This window comes from Halichoeres trimaculatus, unplaced genomic scaffold (genome assembly GCF_033239565.1).
Source record: "Halichoeres trimaculatus isolate MK-OKI-2021-1 unplaced genomic scaffold, fHalTri1.1 fHalTri1_scaffold_1, whole genome shotgun sequence".
NCBI classification, from domain to species: Eukaryota; Metazoa; Chordata; class Actinopteri; order Labriformes; family Labridae; genus Halichoeres; species Halichoeres trimaculatus.
Window position 1 is genome coordinate 26,826,955 of NW_027437179.1, and position 19,378 is coordinate 26,846,332.

The 19,378-nt window shown below is 39.7% G+C and overlaps 1 protein-coding gene across 4 annotated transcripts in view; it reads left to right on the top strand.

Moving 5' to 3' along the window:
• The first annotated feature begins 8,800 nt into the window (after positions 1 to 8,800).
• Positions 8,801 to 19,378, top strand: part of cadpsb (Ca2+-dependent activator protein for secretion b) — a 72,832-nt gene continuing 62,254 nt past the window's right edge. For 2 of the 4 annotated variants that reach the window (XM_074670620.1, XM_074670629.1), the window contains exon 1: positions 8,801 to 9,357. In XM_074670620.1, coding sequence (XP_074526721.1) covers positions 9,025 to 9,357 — 333 coding nt within the window. In that variant the 5' untranslated portion in view covers positions 8,801 to 9,024. The remainder of the gene's footprint in view (positions 9,358 to 19,378) is intronic. The other 2 variants (XM_074670604.1, XM_074670611.1) reach the window with 1 other exon arrangement.

Here is a 19,378-nt window from a genome sequence, read left to right on the forward strand (position 1 = left end):
TGATTAATAATCAGACTGAGGGAGTCAAAGATTTTCAGACTTTGTTGGATGGGAAAAAAATCAATCCTTAGTTCCTATAATGAAAATAAAATAAAAATGGAACAAATATTATTTCTAATGACCTTTGTTAATTGAGCCCATAGACTGAGCATCTTTGTTGATTTACAAAGGAGTCTGCTGACCTCTTCTGGTGACAAGGAGTTCCTACAGAGTGGCTTTTAAATGAGAATACAGCTACCGATTGGGCAACACTACTAAAACTAGACTAATCCACTACCTGCAGCCACACCAGTGAGAAAACTATGTGACACAAAGCTAAAAGAGACCAATGAGTCCAGTCATGGAGCTTAAATTTCTACTTATTGATAGTCTCAATGCTTTTCTCTAGACATCAATTGATGCTGGAAAGATTTTGTAGTAAAAAGTGAATACTGAATTGCAAATGGTCCTTATTTCCTCATAGACAACGTGGGAGTGTTACAGAATAAAGTGACTATTCAAACAACATTATACAATAACAAATGAAACTCAGTGAAAGAAACAGAATAGATATACCCACGCAATCTAAAAAAAAAAGTAATAAAGGGAAAAGAATCAAGGAGGAAAACATCATATTAATGCTGATCTACTGTATACAAAGCTGGTTTATTGATCTAATTTGTCTTTAAAATGTAACGGCTGTTACTGATGTCCACATCTTGTTGCTTTGCTTCTATTTTTGGTGTACTGTCAACAAACAGAAACCTAAATAAATAAAAATATGTCTATAGTCAAAATCCTTAAAATAATTATGCATCTGTCCATCAAGCTGCTGTAGGTTCCACATTGACGAGGATATAGGAGTAAGTAGGCCACTGGGAACTTGAAGTAGTACTATGGTAACAGAACAGCCCGATTCAGGATGAAAAAGAGGAAACAATAAATTTTCAAGTGTCACTTGCAGAGGAATTTAACGACACAAAGTGACTTTGATTGACTTTTTTCTTCAGGGGACCTTTTGATGAAAACACTGACTATATTTAAGCTTTAAAGCCAAAAGAACTCTGTGCCAAAGCATCACTGGCTGCTTTGTGGTTCACAAGGTGAGAGGATTAGAAAGGTAGCAAGATGCCTGAGCTTGAACAGCATTCAGTAATCTCTTGGAATCAAGTCTGAAAGGGAGAGATATGGAGTGCTGGAAAGTTGAGACACAAGGGGAAAGAATACTTTTAAAATCCATTTTGTACATGCTGGAGGCTGACAAGAACATTAAACTGGGATTAAAACATTAGAGCAATATTCAGCCATCCAGATCAGGAGAGAGGGAAAGATGAAAATCAAATGGCGTAGCTCAATTTAGTTTATTTTTCTTGTTTGTTTATTTTTTTGTCATTTTTTTTTTTTTTTTTGTAATTCTCACTTTAAAAAAATATAGGGGGCTGAGGGGCACTGGTCCAGCTTAGCAGTAAAATCAAACACCTTTTAATTACTGGCCCAAGTTCAATTTCAAAATTTCAACCTGGCCCTTTTACATACGTCCTTATCCACTTTTGTCTGACCTCCCTTCTTATAACAGCTCTGGCATAAAATAATCCCCAAAAGAGCAAAAATGAAAAAAAAAAACATCTCTAAACAAATTGAAAACTACCATAGCAGTTTTTCTCAAAAATCTGAAAAATATTTTAGAACTTTTTACTGCCAGAGACTTTCTTTATTTTTAATCTCAAAGTGACTTCCTGGTTAAATAAAGCTGAAATAAGGATTTTCACGCAACATTCAACACAAAAATAACTTTTTGTATTACATAAAAGTCAAACTGCTTTGTCTGCACTTTTAAATGAGACTGCAGTCTTTTTGATTTGATCAAATATTTACTTTGAATTTTTTTCTGGTTACATAAACTCAACTTAACAACTACACCATAAATGCTGATTCATTAAATAGCCAACAGAGAGCAGTGCTGAGCTGCACTGATCATGAAAATCTGTGAAACTGCAGTGATGAGCTCCTCTTGCTCTCTCACTGCATTTGATCTTCCTCCTCACTGAAAATCCAGCTCACACTCATGTCCCCTGCATGTGCTCTAAACGAAACACACTTCACGCCAATGCTCTTGCATGCATTGTGTAGATTAACCACACATTCCAGTTTATGAGCCGATGAGGCTCTTCCAACCAACAGCCGTAGGTTTTTTACATCATGCTAAAGTGGTGAGGCTCCAGCCTCTCGCTGCATTATTAATGAATCTTTTTCTGGCATCATCTCTCTGCTCTGAGAGACGAGCATAAATCTGGTGGTTTTCATGAGGCCTCCACCAATCCTGAACAAAACACACAAGCAGTTCTCTGCTGTAGAAATACAGATTAAGAGTTTTTCTTGCCCTCTTGCAGCAGATAATCTTAACGTGGGGCAAGATCACCATCTATTATAACAGTGTCCCACTATAAAGACGGAGAACATGTTTGTTTGTTTAAGAAAATCTGTATTTAAGAGTGGGCTAAAATCATGCTGATCAAAAACACTGCAAAATATCAAGAAAACAAACTTTTTTCTTTTTCCTTTTTTTTTTTTTTTTTTAACAAATAAATGAAATGTGTAATTAAAAGAAAATAATTCTCACTGAGACAACACACTTCTTGAGGAAAATAAATAATGTGCTGTTTTGGACCTGTGTGGTTGCCACCCCAAAATAATTGCTAGTTTCACTTTGCAAAAGGTGTCTTCAGAGCTTTTCTCCTTTGATTTTTTTGGAAATAACAAAAACGAGAGACAGTGATATCTAAAAGAACCTGTACAGAATGATCCTGCCCTCTTCAATATTCCTCTTACACAGATAAAAAACAAATTACCTCCCACTTCTGTTATGGAACAGCTCAGAGTATTTCCCCCCTCTGGGATGCATACATCCAGTTACTGTATGATAAAAATAAACATATGTTGTGCAGCTTGTCACATACTGCCTGTTACTCAAGATGCCAGCACGCTTGTTCCTGGTGAAGGAAAACGTCGGCCGTCATCATTCAGTATTTGCTGGGCGTGAAGTCCTCTCTGAGATGGCTGGAGTAGCTCAGACGCTGCTGACACTGACCCTATTCCATCAATCTCACATTAAAAACGCTCGCAGCATTTAAATATTTCAAAGAGCTTCTCCGCTAACTCTGCAGCAGCTCTAAGCCTCTCTCTCACTGGCTTTTTCCTTCTTTCTTTGTGTGTGTGTGTGTGAGTGTGTGCGTGTGTGTGTGTGCATCACTTTAACTCTGACAAACCCTGCTTTAAACTGTTTTTAAAGTGAACCACCGAGCTTAACGCCTGCTGAATAATTAAGCGCTAATGTCAAGAAAAAAGTGCATCAATCAGAACGATTCATCCCCAAATCTGTTTGTGTAACAGTAATCACAAACTCCCCTTCCTATTCTCTCAGTGTAAGTCTGATACATTCTCAGCTTAATTCTGAATCAAATTAACATGTTCTGTTCATACATTGGATGGCAGTATAGATTTATAAATGAAGAGAACAGCAGCAGGGCGGTCATGAATAGATAATCATGCAGTGATTCTGTGAAGCTGTCTGGTGTGTCACTGTGTGCTTTACATATTCTGTCTGTTAACACTCCAGGGTCTCAAACTGGAAGATGCAAGGAGAACACACATGATGTTATGTTTTTTTCATGTTTTCATATGAAATTGCCTCTTCAAACCCGAACAGCTCTAATGAATATGGACAGAGGAGATGAAAAGAGGTTGGATTAAGGTGTTATGATGTAGTCAGGCAGCTCGTATATGATAGGGTCAAAGAGAGTTCAAGTGATTCATCTCCTTTTTTGCTGATCCTTGTTCCACGTCGATTATAGCAGACTTTGACATAAGTCAAGTCAGTACCTTCAGAGCGAAATGACTCCAAAGAGGAATTCATTCCTACTTAACTGTTGTTATTGCTAACATTCGTAAATTTCCTACTGTTCCTGGTATTCCTTCTAAATCTGTGTGATGCCCTGGAATTCTTTTTCCTCTGTACGAATCCACCCACCTCTCCCTTTTTTTTTTGATCTACCTACGGATGGGTATCTTTCACATTTGAAACGATACGGTACCCATGCCTGGTACCTGGTAATCGGTACCAGTACTTAACAGCACCAATTTTCGATACTTTTTTGTGTTTATGTGGTAAAAAATATCAATATGTTTTATAGTAAAATATGTTGGGGTTTTTTTCAATTCAACATATTTATTCTTCAATTTAAAAACTTGCAATGCTGTGTTCATGTCCAGCATGAAAAATCGCCAACTCTTCCTCTCCCTCACAGTCACAAGGATGCAGTTAGGTACCTAAACTTGGTACCTTTTCAATCAATCAATCAACCAATCTTTATTTGTATAGCGCCAAATCATAACAAACGTTATCTCAAGACACTTTACAAAAACATTTACAGGTCTAGACCCCTAAATGTTAATGAAAATTTTATTAGCAGAAACACAACATCAAGACCAGATAAAGAGTCTTATCTTATCTAAATCCACCATGAGGACTAAGCAGCATTTAGCAAGTTACAATGGCAAGGAAAAACTTCCCTTTAACGGGCAGAAACCTCGGACAGAACCAGACTTATGTTAGACAGACATCTGTCTCAACTGGGTTGGGATTAGAGAGAGACAGATAGAGAAGATTTTACGTGAATTGGTACCTGGTACTTTTGACAGAATTCTGTAAAAAAAAGTACCTAATTTGGGATCCATCCCAACTTCTACCTCTGTCCAATTTTTTAAGCCCACATGGTTACAGCAGCTGAATGCTCATCAAGTAGTCTGGTTCTGCTGGAGGTTTCTGCCTGTGACAAGGAAGTGTTACACAGCTGCCAAGTGCTTGCTCACATTTCTATACCATACACTGTATGAAGCTGGGTGGCCTGGATGACATCACCTATTGGTTTTAGGAGAGGAATTTGGAAATCAAATGGTGGTGGAAACCTAATTTTTGACGAACCGTGAAACAGACAAAGAAAAGACAAAAATCTCATGAAGAGTCAGGAGTACCAAGGATTTTATGGAAAAAAAGGAGACGTTTTTATAAATGTCACATTGACCCATTCACTCCACCAGAGGCAGAAAGCTCTGTCATTTTTGCTGGACCCAAGTCCTCCTTTGTCTAGGGTTTTTAAGTTGCTCCCGTCAGGCTGCAGATTTTGTCTGCCAGCATGCAGGACAAAATGGTTGAGAAACTCTTTTTTTTTCCTGCTGCCATCACATTTTTAATCAATTAACTGTGTTTTTGAGTTGCTTCTGTTGCCGTTTGTATTTCTCAACGACTGTATCTATTTGTTTATTGTCCATTCCCCATGTGTTTGTCTGCTGATTGCAGTCAGCACTGCAGTAAAACCAGATGAGTCTCTGTAGTGAAGATCCCTAAATGTATTCAAATTATAATCAAGATCAGTATCTGTGGACAGAGTTGATCAATTTTTCCATCAATGCAGGTTAAAACTGTACCAAGGTAATATAGTATGGAGTCGCACAAAGTGGAAAACTATCTTTTGGTTAAAAAAAATCAAAGTTCAACATTCTGAATATTATTTTTTTCTAAATTATTGACACTTCAGGTTTATTAGCTAATGTTCCAAAAGCTAGCATCTGTAATAGAAAAGCATATGCTGCCATCCAAAGAGCGCCCTCTTCAGGAAAGGCCTTTCATATTTTAGTGAGGCAAAGCCAAACCTGCATGGGGACCGTCAGACCTGAAATCATACTCCAAATTTGAGATGGCTGTCTCTTCCACATGTCACAGCCCTCTGCAGTATATTTTATTTTTTGAGAACACCTAAACTTAAAAAAAACCCCAGAAGGATTTCATCATCATTATTAAAAGATTAAGAGAATCTGAAGAGATCTCCGTACAACAGGGACAAGGCTAAAAAAGCAATATTCAGTTGCTAGTAACTTGGCAACTGGCAACTTTCCTGTGCATGAAGGACTGACTGGGGCAATATTGAAACCTTTACTGGGGTCTGAAGAATCGATATTTGACATTCCATTGGAAATCATGGAAGTATGTACCATGCTTTTAAGAGGAGGGGGATCTCCTGGCTTGTTTTAAGGGCAAAGTTTGAAAGCTAGCATCCAGATGGTAAGAGGATTCAAATGCCAGGGAGGCCACAATTAGTGCTGATCAACAGGTTTTGGAGCAACACATGCTGCCATCAGTACAATCTATTTTTCCAGGAAACTTCCAAACTTCAGAAAGACAACGCCAAACCACATTCTGCATGTATTCCAGCAGCATGGCTCAGTGATAGAAGAGTCTGGATCCAAAACTAGTCGATCCACAGCCCGGACTTGTCACACTTTGAAAACATTAGGTGCAAAATCCAATAAAAATTATGGCAAAGGAGAGCCTAAACTGTTGAGTGACTCAAAATCCTGCATCAGGTCAGGATGGGACTACATTTCACTCCAAGTTCTTTCTTGAACCTAGAGACAGCCGTAAATATGGCAGTTTCAAAACATTTTGTATATAGAAGCTGCTCTAAAGCTTTGAATATCATGAGATTATCATTATCTTCATTCCCTGAATCAGTTTTTCTGTTTTTAAGTTCAAGAAAAGAGAAGCTGTTACGGCACTATCAAGATTCTAACTGACTGTTCTGTGAAAATTAAGTCTGATATTTATAATAAAAACAACCAAACAAATCAATCCATTTGTTGTTGCATGGCAAAATGTGTATATAGAAATATTTTTTCCACACTGGCCTTTGTGTTGCACTTCTGCAAGGAACATCAACATTTAATGTGTACACACTCCAGTTGAAGGGCAGAGAACATCAGTCAATCATTAATGTTTAAAAGGTTTGGAGAGCCCCGTTGCTGATGCCAGTGTTAGACTGAAGGATCTCTCAAGAGTGTGCAGTCACAGAACACAGAGGGGTGTCATTCTACCATCTCCTTCACCCTTCAGAGACTGGTGCAGACAGAAACTGTGACTAAATTCACAACAACAGGGGAGCCACAAGAGCAAAACTTGAGACGAGGAGTCCTTGAAAGTATTGTCGACAGCTAGGAATTTGCTGGTCCGACATGTATGGAACATCTGGAGTAGCAGCTACTCAGTCCAGCTGTCAGATTGAATTTAGTCTCAGGGGATGAAGCAGGCATGCATGCTCATCCTCGGTGCATGCTGAGCTCACAGTATAAGGGCTGTCATGGGAGTGCTAGTATACTGTAAGGACTGCGATGGTGGGGGGAGGTGAACACAGTGCAGGGGCCCAGGAGTGATGTAACTGGTAAGAAAAGAGGAGTGGGAAAATAGATTGTGACTTCATAGGGACAGATTTACCAGAACTAAACCAACTTGCAAAATGAAAAAAATAGCAGGAAGGAGCTTTATCTTGAATTTAAACTAGATATTGACAAATCATGGGACAAAAGTTTGAGCTTAAATAAAGAAAGACAGATACTGGATGCAGATCTGGATCAACCACACAGACTCACGTTGAAAGAAATCTCCTTTAATGGGGGGAAAGCATAAAAGGAGAAACCTTTTAACAGTGTACCCTTCTCGTTAGCACAGGGTCTTCAAGTGCTCCTTGCTGTAAAGCTGTGTAAACTGTTGTAAACTGTGGCTGCAATACAACACCACAGATCTTTAAAAAAAAAAAAAACATACTTGAAATCTGGCTGAATACACATTTGTTTCTCATGTGTGTTTCACATCTGTGAGAGTCTGCATATGAGTGTCCCCCTGAGTTCATCCTCATTAGTTTGCAGTAACAAGGTCAACATGGCCCCTAGTTATATGGGTCAGAGAGTAAGTGTGACCTGCAGTCACTGCTATCCATGCACATGATTTATAAATCTAAAACCTGCTGTCTTTGGAAAAAAATGAAGTCACACTCAATTGCTTTGTGTGTGTGTGTGTGTGTGCTTATATAGATTATGTTCTTTCTGTTGTCATGCCTATAGAAGCTTTATATGCTATGTCTTTAGCACCAATGCTGAGAGAGAGTTACAGTCTTGGTCTCATTGTTCTTGAAAATCTTTGCAAAGCCAAAGCGAAGTACAAATTGGATTTTAAAAGGGTCTCTTTTTTACCTTTTAATACATTATAATGTGATTACACCCTGGTGCAAATGTCAACAAAATCAGTTTTTCATTGTGAGAACCTTCTTTTTTAAAGAGGAAAGATTTGGGGGCTACGGCGTCGTTTGGAAAATATCTAAATAGTTATTTAACAGAAAAATATCTCATGTGACTGCAGTCAAAAACAACCCTTTGACATGAGACACCAGCACATGCTGCAACAATCAATTTCTCCACAGAAGCCCACTGATCGAGCGCGAGCTGAGTTCCTGGCCACCTCACCCCTCCAACAACACACGCTACAGAACAGCGGGAGCCATGCTGAGTGGTTTACAACTACTGATCAGCGGCTCGTGTAAAGCGCACATGAAAAAAAAGAACTGAATAATGTTCCCCATTTCAGTGACAATATCAGAGAAGTCCTGTGGCAGCCATCTTAGGTGTACCAATGCAGAACGTTACGCTTAAATAAGGGACGCGGAAGGCGCCACATTCATTAACTCCGAGGTCTGATTCTGTGTTCAGGACCACGGCCAGCGCCTCGCGCCTGCATGCGTCCGCCTGGCAGGCAGGGAGAGGCCATCGCCCGCTTTCGCCGAATCAAAAAAAAAAGGAAAGAAATCTCACCATCCCCTCATCTGTACGCTACACTCCCCTGCCCCTCCCCTCTGCTGCCTTCTCACCTCCCCCTCTCACATCCGCAGCAGTGACTGGCCAATAAAGCAGAGAAAATACGTAAGCATCGACGGAGGCTCGGCGCAGGCGGAGAAAGCTCAGTGTGAAGCAGACTGAGCCTCTTCCAGCTCCACTCGTACTGCTGACATCTCTCAGCGAGTACAAGGGCCTAGATCCCAGCATTTTATAAGAAATTTGCGCACGGATAAGACAGTGCCTCTACTATAAATTGGAGAACAATTTCAAAAAAACCTCCGTAAGAAGGTTAGGTTATCTAAAGGGGTGCATCCTCTGTAGAACAAGATGTTAGATCCGTCGTCCAGCGAGGAGGAATCTGATGGGATAGTTGAGGAGGAGACTAAAGAGGCGATGGCACCTCAGGCCGGATCCCGCATCTCACCCAGCAGGACTAGCGAGAGCTCGGGTGGTCTCGCTCCCAGCAGCAGCCGCAGCAGTGCCCGTCCGACCAGCCCGAGCCCGTCTGCAGCCAGCGAGGAGAAGGAGGACCTGGACAAACTGCAGAGAGATGAGGAGGACCGCAAGAAGAAGCTGCAGTTGTATGTTTTTGTCATGCGATGCATCGCGTATCCATTCAATGCAAAACAGCCCACAGATATGGCAAGGCGACAGCAGAAGGTAAGGGCCCCTGGATGCAAAGGCTTTATCAATAACCACATGCTGACGAAACGCCTTCTTTCACATCGCAGATGTTGTCATTGATGACCTACATAAGGTAGAGCACAGAAGGGGGGTTTTGGCCACAAGGCCCACCCGATAGCGCGCGGATGCTGAACGATCTCGGTTAAGAAAGACAGTTTTTTTTTTCTTTTGACGCAAAATGTTGAAATCCTCAGAGCATGACAAGCACACAGAAAAAAGCGCGTCCGAGCTTCGGATAGTAAAAGAAAGGACACATGGTTTGGTGCTGCAGAGCTGCAGACTGAGTGCAGTCCATGTTTCTTACACACACTCGCTCACAAGTCAGATCAATCCCAGCAAGTCCATTAATTGAAAGGGCGTTCAGGGGATGGTTACGGTGACTTAGAACGGGACAGCGTCCTTGTCCTTGTTGGCCTGTATCTTAGAAAAACCCCTTTCTCACAAGATGTAGGGCACAGTTTCGTGTTTTTTGGTGGATACACAATTCCAACCCGTTTGCGCCATCACCTATCCCGTCAATTTGGCCTCCCAAGGTGACTTTTAGGCTCAGACCTCTTGAGGAAGGTTGCTTAATAGCTTTCTGCCTCCTCTGCAGATGAGCTGGGCTCCTCTCGACGGGTTACAGCTATTAATTGCATTGAGCATTTTCAGCGTCCAGACATTAATTTTTCTTTTACACCATTACTACAGGGGGGCCAGGTACTGTAAGTTACTGTAATGGACAAGGCCCACATCCTGGTTTTACGTTGATGCCGAGATGCTCCATTCATGTTGAAACCAGTTTGGGTCATCATGTCCTATACTGTCAAAGTCACCACACTCAGGCATTACTGCACCATGAAGAAAAAGAAAATTCAGAAGCTACTCTTTGTTGTCCTTGGTTGTGTAGATCTGTGTATCACACTGGAAAAAGATCATCCACTGTTTATACCCCGAGACTGGTATGGGAACTTTATTTTACTGACAAATGAAGGTAGAAAAGCAAGCTTAGATGGTTCTTGAGGTAATAACATTTTGCTCAGAGCTTCCTTTGTACTGTGAAAATATTGATTATTCCATGGCTCATTGAGGCTGTAGTAGCAGTCTCTTGCTCTTCTCTCAAGACAGAAGTTGTGTACTGTGTGGACTAGACAAAGATTAATCCAGCTCGGTTAATCTACGGCTCATCACTTGTCTCTCCTGCGAGGAAACTCTGTAAAACAGTGCTGTAGCAATTGCTCTTGTTAGTGTTGTTTTTTTGTAACCTGCAGACGATCTATCTTCCTCTGGACACGCTTTAAGCCATATGGTCTGAATTTTCTGCTGACTCATGCACAAGTGCATGTGGGAGGCTTAAACCACAGTGTTTCCATCTATTTGTTTATTTGGAGTCCCATTCAGCGTAGGTTACTGATAGTCTAATGCATGCTTAGTGATGCACTTTTATAGGCAGCCACAATCCTCTGCTGTGGGTGAGTGACTGTCAGGACAAACAAGCCAGTGCTTCCTGTCAGACCAGTGTGTTCCTGTGCCTACAGTCTAAGTAAAAACCTCCATTGTTATCCTTTAGTTAAGCCAGTAGCTTTGAAATTATGAGATGGATATGAAAAATTACATAACAAAGTTTTACCATTTTAGCACATTTCAATTTTCATTTTAAAGAACTTAGAAAAAGATGGTTATTTGTTATTTATTTGTTATTTAAATGCCAAAACAATAAATATATTTTTTTTTACTGTAGTTGCATGTTAGATGCTTTATTTGTGATAGTCTTATCTTTTATTGCTTTAGAGAAATGAACTGTTGAAAAGTTCAATGTTTTCCTTGTAGCCCTCTTACATGTTTGTTCTTCGCACCTTCATAAACAACAACTCCACACCACGGTCACTCAATCTATGCAGCATTTAGGATTTTGGCTATTCTAGGTTAGTCACAGCAATGTGATGAAACAATTTCTGTAATGAAAAGACTTACAGGCCTCAGCGAAACATGTGGAGCAGCTCCATGTTAATCCGCTATTAGAAGCTCTGGCACACAAACAGCATTGATGGGCTATCACTGAGAAACAGGCTGGGCTGCAGAGTCTGCAAGCTCCTCTGCTTCTTCTTCTTCTGCTGTAACCTTGTGTAAGGGTAACACAATAGGAAGGAAATAGGCAGTTGCTTCTCTTTGAAGCAGTAGGACAAATGTTGGAGCTGCTGCTGCTGTTTGAAACTGTTGGCTGAGCGCAGGGCTGTATGCATATACAACTGGTCACTGCTGTGTCTGCAATGTGCGGCTTATTGTCTTTGGACACTTACACTAATGGCCCCCTTCCTAAGCGAGGTGTAAGTGAATTACTGAGGTTATTGACAAATAGAGACTGTATTGCTGTTATTTATGGAAATATGGCATCATTAGTGGTTGTTCAGGAGGGAAATCCTCCTTTGTTTTATGACAATAAGTTGCTTGAACAATGTCCACACAGAAAATAGACATACAGGACACTTTGGAAGGAAAGGAGTAATTGCTGTAAACTAAAGTGCCATGGTGTCTTTTCATCAAGGTACAGACCTTGGGATTTTAGAATTGAAAAATGTTAAAAAAATTCATCATGCATTAATGGCTGTGTTGGTCTGGTTTCAGCAAGGGTGTGATGGATTAACGTTGAAGTCTGTAAAAACCTTTATGGCTCCCAGAGGACACTGCCTATTGAACTGGTGATCTCCTAACTGGATCTAACACTACCAGCAGTTCAGTTTTCACACATCCAGCCAAAAAATTCAAACTGTATGGATAAGGAAAATGTTTTGATATAAATGATTAATACTCTTGACAGCATGACCCTCTGTTTTTCTTAACAGCTGTTGGGTAGATTGTTACAAAGTTCAGTTGTGACATCCATTTACCTCGTCTATGAATCACCACTGACACCATTATTAACTGACATATTACGTCCAACATTTTTCAGAAGTCCTATGACCAAAAACGTCCGAAACAGTTGCTAATTTGAAAAACTAAGATGGTAAAGAAAATGAAATTATGCATTTAATACATCAGTATGTTTACATTATAACTGCTATAATGTCTACATGAGCTAAAAGTACCACTGTGCCCTAGAACAGCCCCTTAAAAATCAGCTGCAGACCTCCACTCTTAGCCAACTCTCTTAGAGGCTCCACCCCTCCAGAAAGAAGTGATGTCATGTTAGGAAGTAAAATTTTCAAAATAAAAGTTGCCTTCAAAGTTATGTTGGGTAGACACATCCAATTTTTCTGCATTTGATTACGCTGGTTAACCTGATTACTCGATAGTGTTACTTTAAGGAAAAAAAAAAACATATAAAATGCACATCTTCAATAACACAACATGAATTAGTAGGCACCTCCATTTGGTGTAATGATCTCATTTTCATTTCCTCATGTGTCTCTCACCCCAACTATCTTAGCTTAGCAGATGGATAACAGTTCCCCAAGAAAACTCTGATCCAGGTTTTTCCTCTAACAGTTTTACTGAAAAACTGAACATTCAAAGAAATGTACATTACTTCCTATACATCCCCTAATATACCAAAAGCAATATGAAGGAGAAAAAAAATACCGCTAGCTTGATGCTAACATACACAGGAAATTGCATTCACATGCTAGCAGTTAGCATATATCGATATAGCTTTGGTTTTAAACCAGAATTTTGGCTTTCATCACAGAAACATTACAGTTAGTCTCAAAACTCAAAATGTAAAAATTCCAACAGCAATGTTTTTAACAAGAAAATAAAATAAAACTCACAAACAGGCTATGGCTCAAATTATTGTTATTACAACTACAAGACATTAGATGGCCTACTTCAGTCAATAACGTAAAACAAAGCAATAAATCAAGATGACGTGACGTTACTTGTTTTTTTTTTTTTTTAATTTTGTCTAGAGATATCCAGATCCATTGACCAAATTCAAATTTATTCAATAATAAACTCTTTGTGAGCTCAATAGAATGCCTTTTTTTTGGTTTAACTTCACATTCTTCCATCATTTCCTTCTGAAAGTAGAAGGGGTCTCAGAGTGGAGCCTCCAAAAGAGTTGGCTGAGGGAGGAGGTCTGGAGCTGGACCATCTCTCTAAAAGAGCTAACATGGCCAACTGTATTGTATGATTTAGTGCAACGTAGTGCAAAAAAGCTGACTGATATTTAGATTTAAACCATAATGGAAGCTTTCAAGAAGTCAAACAAAATCATGTAATAACAGTCAATAAAAGAATGAAATATGGTGAATTTAACAAACTAGTTTTTATGGATCACTTCGAAAGTGTATTGTAGAATTGAATAATCTCCGGGTTTAGCATTTTTTCAATTACTGTAGGAAGTGTGATGCCCTGTAGATATCCTGACCTAATCAACCCATCTGCCAGCAGGCTAACTTAATAGAGTGCCTCTTGGCTCAGCATTTTAATACTTTACAGTACGCCGTTGATACCCAGAGAGAGAGGAGCTGAGAAATGTGCAGCAGGCTTTGTGATTTGAATGTGAAGTAGCCTGAAATGCAAATCAGGGATACTTGGATGAAGTTTGCTACTGTGGTATTCAGTGCTGAGCCTTGCAGAGGATTTTGGGTGTCCCTTTGTGAACTGGTTTCACATGGATTGGATTCCCGACATGTTCTTACAATATAAACCATAATAATATCCTTGTAATGAAAGCAAAAGAGGCTGAACATAATGACGACTTACACACAAAATGGACACGACCATACACAATGTGGATTGGATAATAACAGAAGGGATGGTGAAAAAGTCTGGGAGAAGTGAAAAGACACAAGGAATCTGTTTTATTTGGGTGGCACACCCAGAATAAGTGGATGACCATCCAATCACTGTTGTGGATGACAATAATTCAAATTCAATGATAAAAGAGGAATCAGTGATATATAATCTTATATGTAAAATGGGACAGGAGAAGGGGCAACCAGTGAAGTGAGGAAGATGGGATGACATCATTTTCAGAAGCTGGACTAAAATTAGAATCATTAAAAATTTAATAAATATTCATCTAACTGGTGCATGTGCAGCAAGGACTTTTGTTAATATTCACATTGTTCTATGCTGTATGATTTGAAAAATGTGTTATAAAGATAATTGCCTCTATAAATGCTTGATTTTTTTGCCTTTCACACCAATCAAAACAAATATTGAGGTACACAGATAACATAGGAGGAGAGGGCAGTAAATGAAGACTGCTAGTATGGCACTGAGGCATTTGCATTATTATGTAAGATCTTTAAATGGTATGTGCCTGAAAAAGACATCTTTAGACAATAAAAGAAGCTTTGCAGTCAGTGTCAAAGTCAAGCTTTGAGTTAACAATCACACCTGTCAATCATCATTGGAATTCTGCTGCTTAAGAATGTCAGCCTCATATTAAGAGGCAGATGTTCAAGTCATGTTTTAGTGCCTTTAGTATAGCGAATAAAGGTTTTCATCAGTGGTTTGGATATGAGGGGTGGATTCCACAAAGGTGACAGCTGAAAAGCAGCAGGAGAAACCCTCCCCCCTTACCTACAATGTCTGCAGCCAAGTGTAGCAAATCACAGCCTCACAAATTAAACATCTCCCCAGTCTGCCTATAACCAGAAGGGGAGGCTGAGACCTTATTCCTCAGAATACTAACACTGTCTTTCTCCCAAAGGTTTGACTGCTTTGAAGGAAGAGACCTCAGTCAAGATCAAAATAGCTCATATTTGCCTTGTGCGTTTAATAATAAAGTCATGTGACCCAGGATCTGTACACAGGGCAATCATGCACTGACTGTAACAGCCTGAGAAATGCAAATGTTATGTTTCAAGGTGGTGTCAGAGGGTTTCTCTACATGAAAAGATAAAGCAGAATCTATCTTCTGGCTTGAAAGCAACATCTCACATCTTGATGTTTCTCTCATTTGAGTGCCATCTCTAAGAACACATCAAGTACTCATTAATTATAGTAAAACCAAACGTGCTCTCTGAGCCTATATAATCCTGTACTTGGGAAGACAAATGTTAACCATGTACTACCACAACCTTAATCCTGGTGGTAGGACACAGTAAAGCCCTTTCTTTCCATGAGCTGCAAAGGTCAGTCATAAAGATGACGTGTCTATTTGAGGACCGTTAATGTAGTTTTATACTTTTTGTGGGGATTGTGAAACATAAATCTCCAAGGGACATGTCCATCTGCTTATCATTGATGAAGATATATTATCCATTCTACAACTATGTGACATGTAAGAGTTAAAAAAAAATAGTAGACAGTTGAAGCTGGCTGAAAATTGAAAGCAGACAACATCCAGGGTCATGCATGTGAATGAGAAAAAGAAGAGTCAACATTTATTTTTCAATTACATGATGAATGTATGTGTTCTTGAAGAAACAGTTATTTATCTTCATCATCAATTTGTTTCGCTGAAAAGTATGTCCATGACAATAAAACTAAAACTGGAGCTACATCTGCTGGCCACAGCCCTTTGCTTGCGGTTTGTCCCCCGAGTCGTCCTATCAATAGTATCTGAGACCGGAGATTCTAGCCGATCCTTTCTCAACCGACCATCACGTCAGCCCATAGACTGTTAGCCGTCACAAAGCCAAAATTGCTGCCGAACGCAAATGCGTCAGTAAAACCGAGCACTATGACGGCGCCCAACCTCATAAAGTCGACGAGAGAATGATAAAGTAAGTTATGGTACAGTTATGTAGAACAGCAGCCACAGTTAGCTTAATTACAGAACACGCATGAACAACCAGACACGTTACAGCAATAACGTGCGCTTTACAGCACCCTACGGTAACTCTGCAGGGACAAATATCGAAAACAAACAGTCTTCTAGCTTAGCACTAACAATTCCGTGACTTCAGAGTCAGCAGTGTGGAAATAAAGCAAACTAGAAATTAAAGACAGTCAAACAGCGACACCTATGCTCTGCGATCTTTTCAAGAGGCGTCCAGTTAGACCAAAACATCTCAAAATAACATGCAACGTCGTTCACTTACAGAGGATAGGCTGCTCCGCTGTTTCCGGGCTTTAAAAGAACGCATAAATATCCACGGAGAGAGGACGTCGATCAGCGCCCCAAAAGCTCTGAGAAGAAGCTGGGACGCAGGTTTATGCCATCTCAGTTATCCACGGTATGTCCTTCCGTGCAGACACTTGGTCTAACAGCCTGCTTCACTGAAACTTTACAGCACAGTCCGTAGCATGCGCTGATGTTAAGTGAGGATGCGATGATGGTGTAATCAGTTTGACAACACGAGTTTGTCCGGTGTTTCTGCTGAGCCTCGCAGCACAGTAGATTGATCCCTTACCATGGATAGTTTCGGTCAGTTAAAGTTATAATCCGGTTTAGCGAAACAAATATTTCCATGAAGAGGGGAAACGTTAGATAGTCCCGTAGGTGTCTAATATGTATGTTTGAAGTCTCTCACCGTCTTCCCAGAGTTGCGTTCAGGGCAGCCTCTGATTTTAGCGAGCTGTATTACGTGCACACAAGTTGTCCACCATTCAGGGTTTGCTAAAAGCCGCAAGAAGCGCGGGATTTTTTCCCAACTAAATTTAGCAAACAGACCGGTTATTTTCTGCAATGTCCTGAGAAGACGTGAAATTCAAAGCGATGTTGATAAAAGTCTCCCGTCTTCTGTATCATGTTAAGACATGTTTCCAGCTTTTTATATGATACATTCATGTACCATCGGAAACTTGTGAATCTAACGATACCCTTGTGTTTTCAGTTTTTGGATTGGACAAATGGCTTGTAAATGCCAGTCATTTAAAAAAAAAATTGTATTTTGATCTAGCCAATGGGTTTGGGATTCAGAGGGCTTTAACTTCAGATTAGCAGGACTAAGTTAAATGAACTTTACAAGCTTTAGCATTTATTCTTTACTATTCAGTATTGTAAACGCACAAAACAAAAAACTGTGCAGCCTTACTTTCTCACTTCTTCAACAAAGTTTAACTCCAAACCCAGAAATTGGATCAGGACTAGGTATCAGCCAATACGCAATGTTAAATAATTGGAATCGGGAACGGGGGCAAAAAATGCAGAGACATCCTTACTTACAACTTTATCTCCATTTTTCGGATTGAAACATCGCCCTTCCAAGAGATGTTGTTTGTCACCTGTGTTCGTTTGCATACAGGTGGTAGAGCATTAAAGTATTATGGTAGCAGCCAGCTACTAACTGGAGCTACAGCTGAAAGCTGTTGGTGGGTGACTGCAGCTTAGACACAACACACCCTCAGTTTCAGGCCTACAACACTGAAAGTATTGGTACCTTATTTAATCAACCATTAAATTTTGGGCTGGCTTAGACTACAGTATTTCATCATTTACTAAACTAAGTTTGCATTTCCTAAATGTATGCACATGAAAGGAGTCAAAACCTGAATTTCTCTCGTCACTTTTGTTGAATATAATAGTTTATTTTAATTTTCCATGATGGACATACGAAAACATTTGAAATAAGGTTAAAAACTTAGACTCAGATTGTTCATTCAGTAGTTGCTATGCTGGTAACCTTACACTGATTCAAGGTTTCCTTCACTCAAGGATGCCTGCGCGTCCTTGACAAATTAAGCCCTTCATCACTTGTAATATCAGCACCTCAGTGTGTGTCAAACCAGACCGTTTAACTTAATCAAAGAAAAAAAAGGAATCTCATCTTGTACAATTATTGTCCCTTTTTGAACTGTTTCAATTACGAAACTTTTCTGAACTTTTGTGACATTTCTTTTCTATCATGACAAGATAATTTCCCAGAATTATGAGATTCAAAGTCATAATTACAAGGAATGAAAGTCATAATCACTGTCCTAAAACTTTTTTTTTTTTCTTTTTTTAGATGAAAGGGTGGCTGTGCATCATCCAACTTTTACTAAATGAAGGCAGGCAGCTGTTGGTGGTCGTTCTGCTTGCAGAGAAAATATTTTTGTGCAAATATATTCTGTTATATTGAGGCTTGCTTCAAAGAGAAAATGACTGGAGCATGACTGGAATAAGACAGAGGACAGAGTAGAGAGGTAGATTAGTAGTGGTGATTTTCCACATTAAAGTAAGATGAAGGTATGAGAGCCTCAGCAGGCTCATTACTGCTGTCCTCTGTTGAACCTCTGATGAGTTGCACTCAGAAATAAATAACATAGAAACAGCAGCCACAAGCCTGTCGGTCCTGTGTCATCTAACATGGGTGACACATCTCAACACCATCTCACTTCCAACTTGTGAAATATGGCAGCTAGGTCTTCAGCTTTGGTGGTCTAGATCAGTGGTTCTGAACAACAACGCATCCCTGTTGACAGTTCTGACCTGATTTCCTGAAATGTGTTGCATTGGGGCAGGTTATGACTGTTCTTCAGGGAATTTACTTCTTCAGACTGTAAAACTCCACTCCTCCACTCTTTTCAGACAGGAAAGGCCCACTTAAAATCACTCTGATTTGCTATTTAAGAAACAAGAGCCCATACAAGGGAGCTGTCAGGGAATTTGGGCTGGAATAGAAAAATAGTCATACAGGGCTCCACCACTTCCCAACAGCAAATGCTGGAATATTTCTATCGCTCAGTGTAAAACATGTGCCCCCACAGTTGTTCCAAATACAGAGTACCCATGCATCTAGATGTAAGTCCTGCATTTAATTTCCCTTTGAAGGGCTCAGTAGTAGTTAGCGATAATTTACTTAAGTAAATTAAGTTTACTTTTACAACCAAGTCAGTGATAAGAAACATTAGGGTACATTTTCAAATCTATCAAACTAGACTATCAAACAAAAGTTACATTTTTGATGTCTTTTAGGCATGAAATTATAATTCAATGTTTAAAAGTGGTTGCAGTTTGATTGCGTTGTGGTACAATAACCACTTTCTTAGCTTAAGAGGGAAAAAAGCACAATTTCGGTTCAATAAGTACAAACTGTAGTATAATATTTTCAGGACAGGTAGAGGACAATATCCTGAACTGACTTCACACGAGATGCTTTAAGTGACCATAAACTACACTGCAGAGTTTAAAAAAGGTTAG